This window comes from Bubalus kerabau, chromosome 5 (assembly GCF_029407905.1).
Source record: "Bubalus kerabau isolate K-KA32 ecotype Philippines breed swamp buffalo chromosome 5, PCC_UOA_SB_1v2, whole genome shotgun sequence".
NCBI lineage: Eukaryota > Metazoa > Chordata > Mammalia > Artiodactyla > Bovidae > Bubalus > Bubalus kerabau.
In genome coordinates this window covers 84703507-84725645 of record NC_073628.1, presented here as the reverse complement: position 1 = coordinate 84725645, position 22139 = coordinate 84703507, and the positions used below count along the sequence as shown (strand labels likewise).

The following is a 22139-nucleotide window of genomic DNA, read 5'->3' as shown; positions in this document are numbered from 1 at the left end:
CTGCTGCTGCTAAGTCGCTTCAGTCGTGTCCGACTCTGTGCGACCCCATAGATAGCAGCCCACCAGGCTCCCCCGTCCCTGGGATTCTCCAGGCAAGAACACTGGAGTGGGTTGCCACCTTGCCATAATTGTATGTTCTCTGTTTAGACTCAGTGTTTTGAATAATATTTTTCCCCTTTTATAATTTTTTAAATAAATAGTTTGCAGGACATTATTAACATTTATTTAGTTAGATTATCTTTAAAATGTTTTAAACTAATCTCCAAGCTGCTTATAATAGTAGCCAGGTTTGTTTCTGTTTTTTCCCCCACATAATTAATTGTAAAATTTTCAAAGTTCCACTTAATATATGGCAATGTTGGACAGATAATATCAATAATAAGAATGTTCTAATATAAATATTCAATCTGTGGTTTGTGGCTGTGGTGTTCAAATCATGTATTTTTACTCTAAGTGTAGTCAACTAAATAACAGCTATAATAAACATTCTATAGTGTTAAAAATCTGGAGAACTTGTTGGTGTGGTGATTATATATATTTTAACTTACATGCACAAGGAGACTAAATTCAGATAATGACAAAATTGAAGTTGTTATGAAATAGTGCTTATTGTGTTTCTATGTAAATATAAACATTTCTAATTAAAATAATTATTTATTTCTAATATATTATGGTTGATTACTAACAATGTGAACTTCTTCAGGTCCAATCCTCAGTGGCTGTTGGAACTCCAGATTATATCTCTCCTGAAATCCTTCAAGCCATGGAAGATGGAAAAGGCAGATATGGACCTGAGTGTGACTGGTGGTCTTTGGGGGTCTGTATGTATGAAATGCTTTATGGAGAAACACCATTTTATGCAGAATCTCTGGTGGAAACATATGGAAAAATCATGAATCACAAAGTTAGTATATTTTACTATTTTTCACATTAGTGTGGCAAATAATACATATAATAAAATTAAAATGTGATATTTAAAAAGAGAATAATTTTCCAAAAACAATAAATAATCTAATTTCTATGCTAGCAGGGAACATGACCAACATGAGTAATAAAAATCCATAAATTATTTTTTAAAAATCTATAAATTATGCATAAAATTGTTAGTCCTCATCTTGTAATTTTGCAGAGATGCTAATAAGTAGACAATTAAATGATCTCTCCAGTAGAGTAACAAAGATCATGAGCAGACAATTTATCATTACTACTATAGTATCAGTATAATCATGACTAGAATGCATTTAAAATTCTTAATCTTAATAATAATAGATAGATGAAATCCAAATTAAAATAAGCATGGTATACTTTTCTCCCTGTCAAATTGGTAAAGATGAAAAGAAAATAGTACTCTGTACTATAAATGATCCATTGAAAAGAACAGTGTTAGATTAGACATCATTGATAGGGATGTAAATTGATATAATTTTTCTCTCAAGAAGTCTGTAAGTATTCATCAACAACCTTAGAAAGAAATGGTTAAAACTTTTGGTTGGGCACCTTCAATATTAAGAATCTACCATGAGGGAATATTCATAGAACAAAGCTATATGTGTGAGAATACTTATCCCAGTATTATTTATGATCATCAAACATTGGAAACAGTCCAGATGCACAGCAGGAAAGAATAAAATTTTAATCCATTTAATACCAAATGAAATAGATTGTATAAGAAGAGGGAGACTCTGATTATCAGTCTCAGAAGATTGTGAGTAATTGCAAAAACCTAGAATATGAATAGGAATATCCCATAAAGGGAGTGCTAATCTGTTCTTTTTAATTTGTTGTGGTAATACAATTATAATTAATTGCTATATATATATATAGTTGTTGTTAGTTGCTAAGTCATATCCAACTGTTTTGTGACCCCATGGACTGTAACCCGTCAGGCTCCTCTGTCCATGGGATTTCCCAGCCAAGACTACTGGAGTGGGTTGCCATTTCCTTCTCCAGGGGATCTTCCTGACCCAGGAATTGAACCCAGGTCTCTTGCATTGCAAGCGGATTCTTTACTACTGAGCCCCTAGGGAAGCCCCAAATATATATATATATATATATATATATATATATATATATATATATATATATATATATATATTAGTTTTGCAAAGTTGATGCTTTTCTGTCTGGCTGCAAAGATAATCAAGAGTTTGAAAACAAGAAATAGCTCCAAAGTTGTCAATAGCATGTAAAGCATTTCTGATAGAAGTCATTGTACTGTAGCATGGTTGTTGAGAGCACAGATTCTGGAATCAGTTTCAGTTCAAATCCTAGCTCTACCATTGATTATGTAACCTTGAGCAATTGTTTTAACTGTTTCTTTGTTTCCTTTTCTATAAAATTAGAGTAATACAGTGGCTCTGAGGATTAAATGAGCTAAACAAGTAACATACTTCTAGTAGTACATGTTACATTCTTTACAAATGTTTAGTATTAATCATTAGTGTGTGACTTATATGAATGTTATCATATAATCAATATCGTAATATTGATTATGATTTCATAATATCATAATCGTTATCATAATCAGATATACTATTGATTATGTAAATTCTATTACATTTAGTGAATTCTTTTTATTTTGACAGCATTTAAGGTGTTTTTACATTTAACTTATTCTTTCTGTAGTATATATATGACTAAGTTACATATGAAAAGTTCTTTTAGGAAAATGATTCTTTTAAATTTATTCTTGAATCTCCTTTAGTGTCAGTACTTTGTACCAGTACATATTTATTAGATATTTTAAAATATATATATATTTAAGGAGGTCAGTGTTAGCATCAACCTACTTAGTAAATTAGTGATTTATATTTTGTTTCTATTATTCTCTATTTAGGAGAGGTTTCAGTTTCCTCCTCAAGTGAGTGATGTGTCTGAAAATGCTAAGGATCTTATTCGAAGACTCATCTGTAGCAGAGAACATCGACTTGGTCAAAATGGAATAGAAGACTTTAAGAAGCACCCATTTTTCAATGGAATTGATTGGGATAATATTCGAAACTGTGAAGCACCTTATATTCCAGAAGTTAGTAGCCCAACAGATACGTCGAATTTTGATGTGGATGATGATTGTTTAAAGAATTCTGTGAGTATGATTGTTTAAAGAAGTTCTGTCTCTCTGCTTTAAAAAAAAAAAAATGGTTATAAAGTAATTTTATAGGCCACCTTACCATTTATCACTTCAACAGTTGTCAGGGAACATGTAGACCTTGAAAAAAACCGCTTGCTTACTGAATGAGATCTGAAACAAGAGGGCAGAGCATCTCCTTGTTCCGCTCTGGCTGGGAACATGTGTGTAGGGCAGTGCAAATTTTTGTTTGCTCTGCAAATATCTGAAAATAACTACAAAAGTATTTGTGAATATTGGTTTGGGATTACAAATAAATTTTAACAACTAGGCAAATCACATATATGGAATACATGAATAATGCTTGTACTCTCGGTATCCATCAGACTTTAAATCTTTCCTTTCTTTTTATTAGAATTCTACAGTAGCAGTGTTTATGGTCTAAATTTTTTAATCACTAAACGTCTAGACCAAACTTATCAGTGTTTGTAAATTGTTGACAGTGAATTTTTATAGCCCAGTCTACAGTTTATAGTTACTCATTTTTTACCAGATGTTTCTTCCTCCTTTAGGAAACGATGCCCCCACCAACACATACTGCCTTTTCTGGTCACCATCTGCCATTTGTTGGTTTTACATATACCAGTAGCTGGTAAGTTTGAAAAGTTAATGTGATTTGGATAATTTAGAGCAAATTAAAAATGAATTGAGGTTTTAAAACTATAATGCATAAGAGAGCCTTATAAGTAAAAAAAATATTTTTTTTAATGGATTGAAGCTGCTTCTAGGAAAACTTAGACATTACAAAGTGAATAAGACATATTAATATAAGAATCTTAACTCATTTTGGGGGGAGAAAGACTAGAACACAGAGAGAGCTCAGAATCTGTTAGCAATGGAACAGGAATTAGAAGAGTCTTAGGCTATTGAAATATTTTCTAGGTTCCAAACATCAGTCTTTCAACCCATCGATCTTAGCCCTCTTTCCACTGACCCTCATTCTACTTGTATCTCTTTCTTCCTTGTGAAAGTTAAAGTCGCTCAGTCATGTCCATCTCTTTGGGACCCCATGGACTATAGAGTCCATGGAATTCTTCAGGCCAGAATACTGGAGTGGGTAGCCTTTCCCTTCTTCAGGGTGTCTTCCCAACCCAGGGATGGAACACAGGTCCCCTGCATTGCAGGCAGATTCTTTACCAGCTGAAGCCACAAGGGAAGCCCTGTTTCCTCCTTACCATTCCTTAAACTTCATTGAGAATGATTACAGTCACTCCTTGGGTGCTTCTCAGTTCCTGACTATCTCATTCTATGACATTGGTTTTGCTAAGTTACCATTCCTTATTACAACTCGGTTTTCTGCCTGTACCTATATGCAGTTTAGATTGTCTAGAGAAAAATATCTGAGTACTCTTACTGATCTCACTTTAAGTTTGTGATTACCAATCCCAAGTGCCCCTTGTTGCTGCCTGGCAAATATACTGTATTACCCTAGTGTATTCACTCTTTACTCTCCTAGGTAACTATCTCCTACTTTATACTTTGCCTGTGAAACCTCTGTCATTCTTACTCTCACCTGATGACCTCACTTCCCCTTTCACAGAGAGATTGGAGCTGTCAGCAGACAGCTTCCACAAGCCGCATCACCTCATTTACAGCCTGCATACCTCTAGACCCATATACTCTTCTTTATGTGTATGACTATGTGAGATGAGCTCCCTACCTAGCGCCCATCCCTTCTGTTCCTTCTTGCCTACTCTAGTGTGTTACTGTTAAATCATAAAATTTCCCCTTTGTGTAATTTGCATAACAGACCATTTTCATCAGCTCACAAAATGTAGGTTTTTCTTTCATCTTAAAGCAAAATAAAAAAATCTCTCTTAATCCAACTTTCTTCACCTGCTACCAACCATTTTTATGCTCTTCAGTACAGCAGAATTACTTCAAACTGTTGCCCTGACTTTCTCCATTTTTCTCATCCTCTTCTTTCTTGGTACCATTCCAGTCAAGTTTGTGCTCCCATCACTTGACACAAACTGATTTTTATCGATGTCACTGCTGGCCTCCCTGGCGCTAAATTTGATGGTCATTTCTTTGGTCCTAGTCATCCTTAAGTCATCCTTATTTGCCTAGTCTCATTTCCTTGCCACAGCTCCTTTCCATTACAACACTTTCCAGAACACTTGCCTCATTTCTCCTTGTCTTTCTGGCCACTCCCACTCATTCTCCACATCCCTCCTAATATCCTGTGGCTTGTGGCTTCGTCTTTGAATCTTTTCCATTTACTTTCTGATGCTCCCCTAGGTGGTATTTGCTGATGACTTCTAAAATGTATATTTCCAGCTGAGGCCTCTCTTCTACTCAAAATCTGTCTTAATCACCTACTTCAGATGTTCATAATGTCATTTCTTATATTTCTCTGAATCTGTCTGATTGATTCTGCTAAATGATAAGTCAGAGTATGTCACTCACCTGTGCAGGACCAATCCTCACTGCCCCCACCTCCAGTGGCTTCATATCTTAACTCCAAACAGAGTTCTTATGAGACCCAACAAGGCTCACTTTCTTTCTCATTTTATTTCCTACTACTCTTGCCCTTGCTCACTTTGCAGCCCCACAGGTCTCCTTTCTGGCCTGTGAACATGCCAGAGAACTCTTGCCTCAGGACTTTTGCACTTCTTTTTTTCTTGTATTAGGTTTATTTTATTGAAGTACACTTGATGGTGTGTTTGTACTTCTACTCCATTTGCTGGGAATGTCTTTCCTCTCATATTACCTTGACAGGGCCATTTATTTTTTCTGGACTTTTTCAAGGTTACTTTCTGAGTAATGACTTTCCTGACCACTTTATCTACATTTTAATTTACTCCCCCTCAATACCTCATTTCAAAAGACAGAAAGGGGAAATGAAGTTGCCTGCCTTTCCTGTTTTTTGTTTTCTTCTTAGCCTATTAACACTGCCATGTACTGAGTATTTTCCTTGTTTGTTTATTTTTGTCTCTGCTACTGGAGTAAAAGCCTCTATATGGGCACATTTTGTCTGTTCCGTTCACTGCTGAGTGTCCAACACTTCAAATGTTTTTAATTAAATTGTATTGAATTAAAGCATTTCACTTAAAAATTTTTAATCAAAGGGTATAGTTGATATACAAGTTACAGATATACAGTATACTAATTCACACTAAAGTTATACTCCATTTATAGTAATTATAAAATATTGGCTATATTCCTTGTGTTGAGCAGTGTATTTGCTTATGAAGCATTTTATGTAAGTAGCTATGAAGGCATTTTATAATTCCACAGAGGACCATGGTTGGTGCTTTTGATTGCTGTTTCACTTAGGTGGTCACATTGTTTTAAGCTACCCGTAACCCTTCAGCAAGCTTCATTTTATAATTTATAGTTACTAGAATAAATTCAAGATAATCAGGACTATTTAAGTTTTTATTTTCAAAAATGCTTCTAAGGAATTCTCTGGTGGACTTAGGACTTGGTGCTTCCGCTGCAAGTAGCCTGGGTTTGATCCCTGGTTGGGAAACCAAGATCCTGAAAGCCATGTGGCACAGCCCCTGCTTCTAAAAGGTTGTTTATGGTGATTTTGAAAAAAAAAAGTATTTTGTAATCATTCCAGATGGCTAGCTGTAACTAGATGTTCAGATCCATGTTTTAAATGAACAGTTTCAAAAGGTTATCTTTTCAGACTTATTTCAGTGTAAACCCATATTTCCCCCTCCCCCCCTTTTTTTTCCAGTGTTCTTTCTGATCGAAGCTGTTTAAGAGTTACAGCTGGTCCCACACCATTGGATCTCGATGTTAATGTGCAGAGGACTCTAGATAACAACTTAGCAACTGAAGCTTATGAAAGAAGAATTAAGCGCCTTGAGCAGGAAAAACTTGAACTTAGTAGAAAGCTTCAAGGTAAATATATTTTAAAGATAATGTTTTCCCTTTTTGTATTGGACTCACAGTGTAGAAACTGTTTATTGTAAGTGATTGTTTTATCTTGAAAAGAACTTTTTTTTATTAAATGGAAAAATGAAATTTATGCAGAATACAGTATAAATACAGTATAATGCTGTGTTGCTGTGCTTAGTTGCTCAGTCACGTCCGACTCTTTCCAACCTTATGACTGTAGCCCACCAGGCTCCTTTGTCCGTGGGATTCTCCAGGCAAGAATTCTGGAGTGGGTTGCCATGCCCTCCTCTAGGGGATCTTCCCAACCCAGGGATCGAATCCAGGTCTTCCGCATTGCAGGCAGATTCTTTACCATCTGAGCCACCAGGGAAGCTCATACAGTTTAATACCACTCACGTAAACTCACAAAACTAACAGTAAACAACAAAATAGCATTTGTTTCCCCCACGTACATATTTATGTATATAAATCTGTGGGAATAAGTACCTCTGAGGAGAAGAAAGTAGTATTCAATACTACTAATGAAAACTGAGCCCTTCTCATCCTATAGTAGCACTTTTTATAAGACTCCCTACCATATTTCCTCAGTCCTTAAAAATTCTAGCTTCTAGCGAACTGTCCTTCTCTACAGTGTCACCCCTGTTGTAACATTTAGTGATTTTAAAATGCACGTTAGGGAACCTTTTCATATTCTGACTTCTTTGTTGATTCTTCACTTTCAGTGAGCTTGTTCTCCACCCTACCTCTGCCACTCCTTCTGGTGGTAGTACGATATATCTTAGATTACAGTGTCTAAAATGCTTTATTAATCTCAATTTCAAGCAAACCTTCTGTATATTCCTGCTTGTAATTTTCTAGTTAACTCTCTCTGGTGTCTTGTGTGTTGTCCTTCGATTCCACCGTTACCTATAATTCTGTCACCCTTTCCCTATTCCCCTTATACCGTCAGGTCTCATTCTTGGTCAATCTTAATTATACCCTTACATACACTCTTAAAGCTATTGCTCCTCTTTCTGTTAGTCACACTCCTTTGGCAGAACCCCAACCATGTTTAAATACTTTGCATATAACTATGTGGCTGAAAGTTGCTTACTGAGAACACACAGCATGCCAGCTAATCCCACTTGAAATTCCTGAAAAGTAATCTCAAGTTTACTAAGATCTTGATGCTGCCCAGCAATCCCACTTTTTTTCCTTAGTTCATTTCTCTAGCCTGTGTTGCAAAATCCAATGATTATTTCCTTCATTATTAGGCCTTCATCTTCTAGCCTATCAGAATTTAACCAGTTGATCATATTCCTCTCCTGATAGCACTTTTTCTTGGCTTTTGGAACACTTTATCTCCTGGTTTTATTTTTCTTAATAAACCAACTGTTTCCAGTCTCATTTGCTGATTTGTCTTGAACTCAGACCCTTCAAACATCTGTATTCATTTTCTTTAGATGTATACCCAGAAGTGGAATTGCTGTATCTTTAAGGTAGATTTATTTTTGAATTTTTGAGGACCCTCCATATAGTTTTCCAGAGTCTATAAGGGTTCCCTTTTCACCACATCCTTACCTTCACATGTCTCTTCTTAGATACTCTAACAGGTGTGAGGTGATATCTTATTGTGGTTTTGATTTGCATTTCTCCCATGATCAGTGATGTTAAGCATCTTTTCATGTGCCGTGTTGCTCATTTATAATGTTCTCTTTGCAGAAATGTTTGTTTAGTTTTTCTGCCCTTTTAGAAGTCACATTGCTTGCTTCTTTGTTATTAAGTTGTATGAGTTCTATATATAGTTTGGATATTAACCCTTTATCCAGTGGACAGTTGCAAAAATTTTCTGCCATTCTGTATTTTTTTTCTTTTTTTTGCTATACAGACACTCTTGAGTTTGGTGTAGTCTACTGATTTTTTTCTTTTGTTGTATTTTTGACATCATATTCAAAAAAATCATTGCCAAGGCCAGTGTTAAGGAGCTTTTTTTTTACTACATTTTCATGTATGAAACATATGGATCTTACGGAAGTCTTTGAAACATTTTGAGTTAATTTTTGTGAGTAGTATGAGTTAGAAGTCCAGTTTCAGTGTTCTGCATGTGTTTCTCTGGTTTTCCCAGCACCAGTTGTTGAAGAGACTGTCTTTTCCACCTTAGGTTCTTGACTCCCTTGTCAAGTATCACTTGACTGTATATACTGGGATTTAACTCTGGGCTCTCTACTCCATTGGTCTCTGTGTCTGTTTTGTGCCAGTACACTACTATTTTTAACATTATGACTTTGTAATATGGTTTGAAATCGGGATACTTCCAGGTTTGTTCTTTTTTCTCAAAATTGCTTTCAGTATTCAGTGTTTTTCGTGGTTCCACAAACATTTAGGATTGTTTCTTTTATTTTATGAAGAATGCCTTTGGTATTTTGATGCAAGTTGTGTTGATTCTGTAGATGGGTTTGGTAGTATGTATATTTTACCAGTGTTAATTCTTCTGATCCATGAACATGGGATGCTTTCTGTTTGTATCTTCTTCAGTTTCTTTTAGCAAAGTCTTGTCATTTTTATTGTACATATCTTTCACATCCTTGGTTAAGTTTATTCCTGAATAGTTTCTTGCTTTTGATGCTATTGTGAATGGGATAGTTTTATTTTATTTCTTTTTCAGATATTCATTATTTGTGTAAAGGAATGCAGCTAATTCCTGTATGTTAATTTTGTATCCTACACTTTACCAAAATAGTTGATTGGTTCCGGAAGATTTTTTGGTTGCCTCTTTGAGATTTATACCTATAAAATTACATTGGCAAATACTGACAGTTTTACTTCTTTGCAATTTCAATACCTTTTATTTATTTATTTATTTATTTTGCTTAATTGTTATAGCTAGGAATTTTAGTACTATATATTGAATAAGAGTAATGAGAATGGCCATCCTTTTCTTGTTCTGGACCTTAGAGGAGAATCTTTCAGTTTTTCTCCATTGAATATATTATCTGTCGGTTTGTTGTATATGGCCTTTACTGTGTTGAGTTATTTTCCTTCTGTACCCAGCCTTTTAAGGGTTTTCATCATGAAAGGATGTTGTATTTTTTAAGATGCTTTTTCTGCATCTATTGAAATGATTGTGTGATTTTTATCTTTCAATTTATTAATGTGATGCATTACATTTATTGTTTTATGTGTGTTGAGCTATTCTTGCATGCCAGGGAAAAATCTCATTTGATCATGATGTATAATCCTTTTAATGTGTGCTTGAATTTGCTTTACTAATATTTTACTGAAAAACTTTACATCTATATTCTTCAGAGATATTGGTTAATACAGTTGGCCCTTGAACAACACAGGGATGTGTGGCACAAGCCCTGTGTAGTCAAAAAGCTGTGTATAACTTTATAGTTGGTCCTCTGTAACCATGATTCTGCATCTACAAGTTCAACCAACTGGGGATCATGTAGTACATATTTACTGAAAAAAAAATTGTGTATAAATGGACCTGTGCAGTACAAAGTGGTGTTGTTCAAGGGACAACTATGGTTTTCTTGTGGTCTCCTTATCTGGTTTTGGTATTAAGGTAGTTCTGGCTTCGTAGAATGAGTTTGGAGGTGTTCCCTCCTCCTCAGTATTTTGGAAAAGAGGAGGATTGATGTTAATTCTTCTTAAAATGACTGGTAAAATTCATCAGTGAAGCCATCTGGTCTTGAAATTTTCTTTTTGGGAGGTTTCTGATTATTGATTCAATCTCTTTACTCATTATCGGTCTGTTCAGATTTTCTAGTTTTTCATGATTCAGTCTTGGTCAGTTTTGTTCCTAAAAATCTGTTCACTTCTTCTAGGTTATGTAATTTCTTGGCATACAGTTATCCATAGTAGTCTCCTATGAGCCTCTGTATTTCTATAGCATCCCATGTAATGTCTCCTCTTTCATTTCTAATTCTATTTGAATCTTCTCTCTTCTTTCTTAGTCTAGATGAAAGTTTTGTCACTTTTGTTTGTCTTTTCAAACAACCAGCTTTTAATCTGATTGATCCTTCCTGTAGTTTTTCTTGTCTGTTTCATTCCTTTCAGCTCTAAACTTTATATTTCATTCCTTCTGCTAACTTTCAGTTCAGTTCAGTCGTGTCCAGCTCTTTGCGACCCCATGGACTGCAGCACGCCAGGCTTTTCTGTCCATCACCAATTCCTGGAGATTGCTCAGACTCATGTCCATCAAGTCAGTGATGCCATCCAAGGGCTTAATTTATTCTTCTTGTTTAATTCCTTGAGATGTAAAGTTAGGTTATTTGCGATATTTCTAATTTTTTAATATATGCATTTTTTTACAATAGACTTTCTTCTCAGAACCGCTTTGCTGCATCCCACAAATTTGATAATGTCATATTTCCAATTTCATTGGTTTTGAGATTTTTTTTCTCTTCATTTCTTCTTTCACCCATTGGTTGTTCAGAAGTATGTTGTTTAGTTTCCACATGTTTGTAGATCTTCTCACTTTCCTCTTTTTATCAGTTTCTATTTTCATACCATTGTGACCAGCAAAGATAATTGGTGTGATTGCAGTCTTTTTATGTTTGTAAAGATATGTTTTTTGTCCTGTCATATGATCTGTTCTGGAGAATGTTCTGTGTGCACTTGAGAAGAATGTATATTCTGCTGCTGTTGTATGGAATGTTCTATATATGTTTGTTAAATCTATTTTTCTAAGATGCTTCATTTCCAACATTTCCTTGTTGATTTTCTGTTTGTATAATTTATCATTGCTGAGAGTGGCCTACTGAAGTCCCCTACTATTATTTTGTTGTCTGTTTCTCTCCTAGGGTTTGTTAGTATTTAATATATTTTGGTGCTCTGCTGTTTGGAGCCTGTATATTTACAGTTGTTATATCTTCTTGATGTGTTGACCCCTTTATCATTATAATGACCTTCTTTGTCTTGCTGTTTTTGGCTGAAGTATATTTTGTCTGATATAAGTATGGCTACACTCACTTTGTTTTGCTTTCTGAAATATTATCTTCCATCCCTTCACTTTGAGCTTTTTTGTGTTGATAGAGCTGAAATGACTCTCGTAGGCAGCATATAGTTGGAACTTTTTTTTTTCCAGTCATCCTCTTTGTGCCTTTCGTTTGGTAAATTCAATCCATTCAATCCATTTAGGGTGATTATTGGTATGTAAGGACTTATTACTACCATTGATCTTTTGCCTTCTGGTTATTTTGTGTCTCCATTGGGTTTTTTCTTCTTTTTTTGTCTACCTTTGTAGATGATTTACAATGGTGATGTGCTCATTGTTCCCTTTTTTATGTCATGTCTCTCCTCTAAATTTTTGCTTTGTCTTTACCATGACATCTACATAAGTATCTAATTGATAAACTAGTCCTTTTTCTGCTGATAGCAGCCCATCTTCCCTCACCTATAGAGGTTTCATCAGTTTACATCTCCTATTATATTTTCGATGTCACAAATGGTCACTTTTTATGCTGTGAATTTGCTACCAAATGGTAGTAGCTATAGTAAGTTTTAATGCTCTTTTCCTTTAACATTTATGCTATAATTAATTAACACACTATTCTAAAACACAGTTACAGTTTTCTAATTCTGACTGTATTTGTTACCGTGATCAGAGCCTTGTGTACTTTCATCTTTTTTGTTTCCGCTTGAAGAACGCCTTTCAGCATTTGTAGCGGTGGTGAACTCTCAGCTTTTATTTGTCTAGGAAAACCTTTATTTCTCTTTCATATCCGAAGAATAACTTTTCCAGGTAGGGTATTCTTGACTAGGAGCTTTTATCTTTCAATTCTTTGAGTATGTTATTCTGCTCTCTCCTGGCCTGTAGAATTTCTGCTGAGAAATCTGCTTATTACCTAATGGAGATTCTTTTGTAGGATACTTTCTTTTTTCCCCTGCTGCCTTTAAAATTCTTCCTTTAGTATTGACTTTTGATAGTTTTCATTCTAAAATGTGTTGGAAAAGATCTTTTTGCATTGGGACAGCAGGGTGTTCTATTAGCTTCTTAGAATTGCATGTCCAGTTCTTTCTCCAGGTTTGGGAAGTTCTCAGCTATTATTTCATCAAATAAACTCTCTGCCCCTGTCTCTGTCTCTTCTCCTTCTGATATACCTTTTATTCTTATTTTTACTTTTTAAATGCAGTCTGATAACTCTTGTCAGTTTTCACTTTAAAAAAAAAAACTTAGTTCTCACTCCCCTTACACCCGAATCATTTCTCAATTCCTGTCCTCCATATGGCTTATTCTTTCTTCCATCTGATCTGTTCTACTCCCAGTGCTTTCTAATCCAGTATTGCTCTCACTTATTGAGTTCTTCAGCTCCAGAATTCTTGTTTTGTTCTTTTTTGTAGTATCAGTCTCTCTAGTAAATGCTCCTTCTATTCGTTAATTTTATTCCTGACTTCACTGAGTTGCCTTTCTGTGTTTTCTTGTAGCTTGTTGAATTTCTTCATAATTATTTTGAATTCTTTATCAGTTAGACTGCAGTATTCTGTATCTTTGAGACGGTTGCCTAGAAAATTGTCATTTTCCTTTTTGGATACTATATTACATGGGTTTTCATAGTGTTTCATGAAATGTGTCTCTGCCATAACATTGAAGTAGCAAACACCTTTCTTTTTAGGTGAAGTTTTCCTTTGACCCTTAATTCAGCAGATTGGCAATCAGAAGCCGTTCTTTTGCTTTCCAAAAGGTGGCGCTATAGCACAAATTTTGGGTTTCTCTTCCCAGAGCTGACTCACCACTAAAGTTAGGAGTGTGTGCATGGTAAAAGCTATTGGCAGAGTCTAGGAAGTGTATGCTTGGTACCTGGACCTTTTCGGTGGAAGAACCCACAGGTTTGTGGACAGACAGCAGGAAATGCATTCCTTCATTTCTCTTTGCCTGCCTTCTTTCCTTTCTTACCCTCCCCCTCCGCTTCAGAAATCCTCCATCTGTGGCCCTCATCACAGCCACTTTGCTCTCACTCATCACTTTCACTTTCTACCGCCTCTGCTCGAGAGGTCACTGCTGCCAGTACCTTGGATCTGCAGCCTCCTCCAAGGTCCAGTCCACCCACTTTCAGATGTGGGTGCAGTGCAGAAGCACTTTTGTTCAGCTGTGGATATCCAATTAATTGTAAATTGAAGTGGGGAGGAAAAAGGAATGACTCACAGGGATATGATACTGATGTCACTCAGTTTTGACTTTTAAACGGTGATACGCATAAAGTGGACAAGCATTCTAAGGTGTACTCCCTATAAATGTTTGTATTCGTGTACCTTTATGTAACCTCCACCCCAATCAGTATATAGAACATTTCTTGCATAGCATCAAGTTCCATCATGCTCTCTTCCCAGTTTGTAACCTACAACTCTGAAGTAAACAGTATTCAGAATTTTTCAGCATGAATTTTACCTTTTCTTGAAGCCATACAGTATCTACATTTCATACAGTATGCATCTTCATACAGTATATTGTCTTTTGTGTCTGTTTTTTTGACAACAGGGTTTTCCATGTTATGTGTATATCAGTAGTGTGTCCTTTTTTTAAAACTGCTGCTTAGTATAGTATTACATTGTACATAAATACTAAACAAATTATCCAATGTCTGGATTTTTCTGGCTTTTATTAAAAAATAAAACAGATTGGATGGCTTATAAACAACAGAAATTTATTTCTCTGAGGCCTGGAGGCTGAAGTCTAAGATCAAAGTGCCAGCATGGTCAAGGGAGGTTTTATAGCCAGTGCCTGCTTGCTGTGCCCTCACCTGAGGGACATGGCTAGGGAGCCCTGGGTTCTTTTTATAAGGCACTAATCCCATTCTTGCAGAGAAGGTAATGGCACCCCACTCCAGTACTCTTGCCTGGAAAATCCCATGGACGGAGGAGCCTGGTAGGCTGCAGTCCATGGGGTCGCGAAGAGTTGGACACGACTGAGCGACTTCCCTTTCACTTTTCACTTTCATGCATTGGAGAAGGAAATGGCAGCCCACTCCAGTGTTCTTGCCTGGAGAATCCCAGGGACGGGGGAGCCTGGTGGGCTGCCATCTATGGGGTCGCACAGAGTCGGACACGACTGAAGCGACTTAGCAGCAGCAGCAGCAATCCCATTCTTGAGGGCTCCACTCTTGTAACTATAACTTAAACACCTCCCAAAGCCCCACCTCCTTATTGCATCATTTTTGAGTAGGATTTCAACATAGGAATTTGTTGCGGGGGGGTACACAGATATTCGGAGATCAGCCCTGGGATTTCTTTGGAAGGAATGATGCTAAAGCTGAAACTCCAGTACTTGGCCACCTCATGAGAAGAGTTGACTCATTGGAAAAGACTCTGATGCTGGGAGGGATTGGGGGCAAGAGGAGAAGGGGACGACAGAGGATGAGATGGCTGGATGGCATCACTGACTCGATGGACCTGAGTCTCAGTGAACTCCGGGAGTTGGTGATGGACTGGGAGGCCTGGCATGCTGCGATTCATGGGGTCGCAAAGAGTCAGACACGACTGAGCGACTGATCTGATCTGATCTGACACAGATATTCAGACCATTTCATCCAAGGTGTTGTTGTTGAACATTTGAGTTATTTCCAGATATTGACTATTTTAAACATGGTTTCTGTGAATGTTGTTATGTATTTCTTTTGATGGTCATATGTACTTATTTCTCTTGGATATCTACCTAGCAGTAGGATTTCTGCGTCATGGGATAGTGTATTTTCAGCTTTAGAAAATGTTGCAAAGAGTTTTCAAAAGTGATTAATTGCATCAGTAGTTTCGCTAATAATGTATGAGTTTCACTTACTGTATATCCCCATCAGAACTAGATATTGTCAGCTTTTCAAAATTTTAACCATTCTGGTATCTGTATATTGGAGTTTTGCTATGATTTTAAATTTGTATTTTCCTTGTAGGTAATAAGGTTGATATCTTTTCATGTATTTACTGTCTATTTGAATATTGAATATTCAGTCAATATTCAGCTCCCTTTTTTTCCATTAGGTCTTTACATGTCTTTTAAATAAGTTTTATTTTACCACTTCACAAACAGTATCAGACCCTTATAACAGCCCTTTATGTTATTGTTTTATAGTTTACCTGTTTCTGTGTTGTAAACCTTTCAATACTTTTATTTTATTCTTGCTTTATACTCATTTATTTATAAAATAGCTTTTTATTTACCCACATGTTTACACTTTTTGTATTCTTTATTTTCTCCTGGTGATCCATGTATGCATCCAGAACCTTTTTTATTTAGTCTGAAAATTTCCTTTAGTGTTTCTTATGATTACATGTGTTGTGACTCAATCGCTCAGATTTTGTTTGTCTGAGATGCCTTTATTTTGCCTTCATTTTTGAAGAATATTTGCTGGTTTAGAATTCTAGCTTGGAAGGTGTTTTCTTTCAATGCTCTACAGATTTCATGGCATTGTTTTCTGATTTCCAGTATATTTGAGAAGTCAGCTGTTAGTCTTGGTTTCTTAAATATACTCTAGCTGTTTTTAAGTATTTCTCCTTAACTTCAATTTCAAGCAGGATGGCTATGATCTACCTGGTTAAGTTTCTTTGTATTAATGTAAATCCTGTTTGGGATTCACTGAGCTTCTAAATACTTGATTGATATCTTTCATCAATTTTAGAAAATTCTGTTCATAATCTCTGAATATTTCTTTTGCTCCATTCACAATCTCCTCTCCTTCTGGGACTCCAGTTATATATATCTTAGACTGTGTCCCTTATTCCTTTTATTCTCAGTCTTATTTCTTCCATTGTTAGGTTTTTTTGTGCTTAATTCTCTACAGACTTGCCTTTAGGTTCATTTGTCTTGTCATCTGCTATATCTGTTCTGATATGATATGAATCCATTCAATGAGTCTTAATTTCAGATATGTCCCTTTTAGTTCAGGAATATCCATTTGCTTTATTCTTACAGTTTTCAGTTCTCCATTGAAATTCCCCATTTTTTGTTTACTTTTTCATTTGTTTTCTTTATTAATAATAGTTGTTTCAAAGTCCTGACCGCTAATTAAAACACCTGGAGAGAGGAATAGCTGCCGGGTAAACAGCCCTAACAGTGGCTGCATAGCAGATGTGTGTGCCTGTGAAGCCAGCTGGATAGGTTGTCTCTTTTGTGTTAAAGTCACTAAAGATAATAATAAAAAAAGTTGTAATGAAAAGAAGGACAGTGGGTAACTATGATAAACAGGTAATGGGCATTTTAGAAGATCTGGGATTTATGGGAAGGACAGAGGTGGCAAAGAGGAACAAGGATACCTCCTGCACCTCCATACCCTGCAGTGTGGGGGTTGTAGAAGGAAAAAACCAACTAATGTCCAGTGGATACGTTTATGCCTCCCCATTTTCTACTCTCAACTTAGATGTTTTAAAAAAAAGAAAAGATGTTTTTTAAAAATAATAAATACAGAATGTACCAATTTTTAACATGTTTTTGAAACCAAAGAAAAAGAAATGTGTAAAAAATACTGGATGTGAAAGGTCGTGATTGAATGCACAATATGGTGTGTTTTACACCTTTAATTCAAATTAACAAATATGAACCACCATCATGTGAATATAATGATACTGTTCTCTATACAGATGATGAATATAAATTAGAAAATCTCCATCTTCTGAAGGTCACAGTCTCTTGGAGTTTTCAGATCAGTTCAGTCGCTCAGTCGTGTCCGACTCTTTGTGGCCCCATGAATCGCAGCATGCCAGGCCTCCCTGTCCATCACCAACTCCCGGAGTTCACTGAGACTCACGTCCATCGAGTCAGTGATGCCATCTAGCCATCTTATCCTCTGTCGTCCCCTTCTCCTCCTGCCCCCAATCCCTCCCAGCATCAGAGTCTTATAAATAAGTAATATATGTATATAAGTAATAGGTTACCTAAAGCAATGTGTGCATAAGATTAGTAATCTAAAGCAATCAGTAATGATTTGTGCTAACAAAAAAATTATGATGAGGTAGTAATTTACTATTTGGGATCTTTCCATGAGCTGGCAGTATAATTATTTTAGGACCATTTCTTTTTTTTCTTTTGATGGTGTCTGGAAATATGCCTGACTATATTTAATGCTTCTTTAGTACTTTTTATCTTTCGATTAGAACAACAAGTTAAAATAATTATCCCTATTTTAGCTAAGCTGATGAACCAAGTCATCTGTAGGTGGGCCTCCATTTTCATACATGACATTTGGAAGCAGCTCTTCTACATGTTTTGTATTAACATCTTTAAACCTCTCTTCATACACCAGACTCAGTTTTTCATATATCATCTGACATACATTTTGATGACAGTTTATGCTAGGATGAAAGGGAACTGAATGGTCGACTCAATGGCAGAGTGTACCAACAGTATTTAAGACTGAAGACCACGCATATTAGAAGGTAGATAGTTATAATTCTAGTGACATTATAACTCTAGTGGAGTTTTGTGACTTAATTTTAATCTGTTTACATGCTTTTTTTGTCAGTTGGTAGATGCTTTGACCAGTTGAATTAAGTAAAGATTTCCCTAGAAAAGAAATATATTGGCATTAGTTTTTCAATTTTAGAATGTGGGTATATTTCTCATTCTTTCTTTTTTTAAAGAGTCAACGCAGACTGTCCAGGCTCTGCAGTATTCAACTGCTGATGGTCCACTAACAGCAAGCAAAGATTTAGAAATAAAAAGCTTAAAAGAAGAAATTGAAAAACTAAGGAAACAAGTAAGAGGTAAATTCCTGATTCATTATTAATTCAGTTTAGTAGATATTTTTAAGTGTTTTATTCACACAAAAAAACATTTATTGAGTACCTGTTATGTGTTATGTGATGTGAGCTATATGCCAGTGAGGGAAAAGCATGGCTCTGCTGTCAAGGAGCTCATGTTTTGGTCTTGGAAAAAGATAAAGAAATAGTTTTTTGCAGTACGTGGACAAAGGTCAGAAGATAAACACAGGTACATGTAGAGTGCACAAAGAGGAGCACCTTACCCAGATTTAAGTGAAAAAACATGACTCTTTGGGAGGACCTATTAGTTTGGAATAATTAGTTGAAACTTGTCTGGCAAAGCATTTAAATGAGTAGTTCATTTTTCAGTGTATTGCTGAAGTTAATTGAAATTAATTATGATAATTGTTGATATGCCTATTATATCTATTCATCATTTATTCCATTCAATAAATATTTATGTACTAGGCATTATTTTATGTTCTTGGGATGCAGTACTAAACAAACGAATAAAAATTCTTACTGGAGTGAAGGGCAAACACAAGACATGAAACAGTAACTGTGCACCTTTGTGAATGATATGGTATGTTGCAAGCTGATAAGTGCTTACAAATAGAGGAGAATAAGGAGAGTGGGTCTAAAGTCTAAGATGATAAGTTTTATTGTTTTAAATAGGGTAGTCCACATGAGCAAAATATTGAAAAAGGTAAAGGGGATTAACCATACAGTTAAATGGGAAACGCATGATCCGAGAAGACAGCTCAACCAGTGCAAAATCCCTACAGTCAAAAATATGCCTTGTGAGTTCAAATTAAACGTAAGAAGACAGTGTGGCTAGAGCAGAATGAGCAAGCAGGTGGAATGGGTGGAGATGAGGATAGAGAAATAAAGAGCTGAGGAGGGCTCATTGCCTGATCAATGGAGTCTTACTGACTGTTCGGTCTTTGGTTTGTTCTGTGAGTGAACCTTTTGCAGGATTTAAAGGTATCACATGATCTCAGTAAGTATAGGGAGAGAGAGAGAGTAGAGGGAAGAAAAAAGGTACTGTTTTAGCTAGGAAAGTCAGACCTCTCTAGAAAAGTGGTTTTAGGCCAAAACAAGTAAAGAAAAGAAGGAATCTGACAGTGTCTTTTATAAAAAGGACTATTTAAAATACAATATTAAGACACAAGAAGACTTAAAATTTGAGCATAATTTATGCTGTTCTATTTTTTAAGTAGCTCTTTTAATAAAAATATCTTCATCAAATTTCTGTAGGTTTTTCTTTCTAAAAATGAATAAGATTTGGAATATGATAAATAGAAAAATTTACTTCGATGTCAACACCAAAACATTATGTAGCACTTAGTATATTTGAGTTTCATGGCACTAAAAAAGCAGTGGAACACAAGACACCAGATAGTATGGTTACTAAGGTGTCTTCAAAGAGGTGACACAGATTTGGAAAACTTGTTTACATAGACCTATCTCACTAATGGGCTTCCCTTGATGGCTCAGATGGTAAAGAATCCGCCTGCAACTCAGGAGATCTGGGTTCAATCCCTGGGTTTGGAAGATCCCCTGGAGGCGGGCACGGCAACCCACTCTAGTATTCTTACCTGGAGAATCCCCATGGAGAAGCCTGGCGGGCTACAGTCCATGGGGTGCGAAGAGTCAGACACGGCTGAGCGACTAAGCACAGCACAGCACATCTCACTAATATGTTCTAGGAGGGTTTTTTGGTTTTGTTTTTGTTTTTAAGATTCCTTGGGATTTTCTTTGCTGACCATTATGCAGCTGCAAATATGAACAATTTTCTTTTGCCCTTTCTGATCTGGGTGCTTTTTCTTTTCTTATTTTACTGGCTAGAACTTGTAGCACTTTGTTGCAGAAGAGTGGTGAGAACAGATGTCCTGGTTTTCTTTCCTATCTTAGGGAGAAAGCATTAAGTCTTTCACCTTTAAGTGTAATATTAGCTGTAGGATTTTTATAGATACTCTATCAAGCTTTTTATATTATAAAAACTCTCCTCTATTTCTACATTTCTAAGGGTTTTTCATGAATAGATATTGAACTTTGTCAAATATATTTTTTGCATTGATTAATATAAGCATGTGTTTTTTCCCTTAGTTAACCTTATACTATGGTGAATTAAATCGGTTGATTTTGAAATATTAAATCAACTCTATATTCCTGGAATATATACATCCCTGGTCATGGTCTATATTTATTTTTATAAATTAATTCGGTTTTCAGTATTGTGTTAAGGATATTTTTAATCTGTATACATGAGAGATACTGGTCTTTGTTGTGTTTTTTCTCCTTTTTTGTATTACCTTTTTCTGAGTTTTTAGTTTGCTTTTCCTTTTTTTTTTTTTTTTAAAAATATGATTGACATGTAACATTATGTTAGTTTCAGATGCACAACATAACAATTCAGTATTTGTATATGTTGTGAAATATTCACCTTAGTAAGTTTAGTTCACTTCCATCACCATACATAGTCTCAATTTTCTTTTCTTTTTTTTTTTTTTGTGATGAGGACTTATAAGATCTATTCTGTTATTAACTTTGAAATATACAGTATGATATTATTTACTCTAGACACCAGTGTTTTATATTACATCCCCAGTGTTTATGTATTATATAACTGGAAGTTTGTACCTTTTGACCATCTTCCCTCTTTTAATATATCCTGCACCCCTGTCTCTTAGAACCACCAATATTCTTTATATCCATGAGTTCAGTTTGGTGTTGTTATTTTAGATTCCAACTATAAGTGAGATTTTACCGGACTTGTCTTTCTCTGTCTGATTTATTTCAGTTAGCATAATGTGCTCAAGGTCCAATTCATATTGTCACAAATGGCAAAATTTCTTTTATTTTTTATAACTGAAAAATATTCTGTTACACACACACACACACACACACACACACACACACACACACACTTTATCAATTCATCCATCAGCGGGCACTTAGTTTGCTTCTGTGTCTTGGCTACTTTAAATAATGCTGTAATGAATATGAGAGTGCACACATCTTTTTAAGTCAGTGTTTTTGTTTCATTCTGATAAATACCCAGAAGTAGTGTTGCTGGATCATATGGTAGTTCTGTTTTTAATTTTTTGAAGACTGTCCATACTGTTTACTGTAGTAGGAGCCCCAATTTACATTTCCACCAGTACTGCAAAAGGGTTCCCTTTTTTCCACATCTTTGCCAACACTTTTTATTTCTTATCTTTTAGAGGACAGCCATTCTGACAGGTGTGAGATAATGTTTCACTGTGGTTTGATTTACATTTCCCTGATAATTGGTGATGTTGAACACCTTTTCATGTTGGCTGTCTGTATGTCTTTTTTTAGAAAAATGTCTCTAGCTCCTCTACCCCTTTTTGGATGAGATTATTTGTCTCTATTAACTTGTTGACCTTAAAAATAAAAGTCAGTTATTTTTCCAGAAAAAATAATGGGTTTATTTGGGAATACCAGAGAATTGCAATAGGGC

At 35.6% G+C, this 22139-nt stretch overlaps 1 protein-coding gene across 13 annotated transcripts in view; it reads left to right on the top strand.

The window, feature by feature from the left end:
• CDC42BPA (CDC42 binding protein kinase alpha) overlaps positions 1 to 22139 on the top strand; it is a 296694-nt gene that overhangs the window by 160005 nt on the left and 114550 nt on the right. For 12 of the 13 annotated variants that reach the window (XM_055582040.1, XM_055582035.1, XM_055582039.1 and 9 more), the window contains 5 exons: positions 704 to 904; positions 2837 to 3085; positions 3640 to 3719; positions 6816 to 6982; positions 18533 to 18655. In XM_055582040.1, the coding sequence (XP_055438015.1) occupies positions 704 to 904; positions 2837 to 3085; positions 3640 to 3719; positions 6816 to 6982; positions 18533 to 18655 (820 nt within the window). The remainder of the gene's footprint in view (positions 1 to 703; positions 905 to 2836; positions 3086 to 3639; positions 3720 to 6815; positions 6983 to 18532; positions 18656 to 22139) is intronic. The other variant, XM_055582031.1, reaches the window with a different exon arrangement.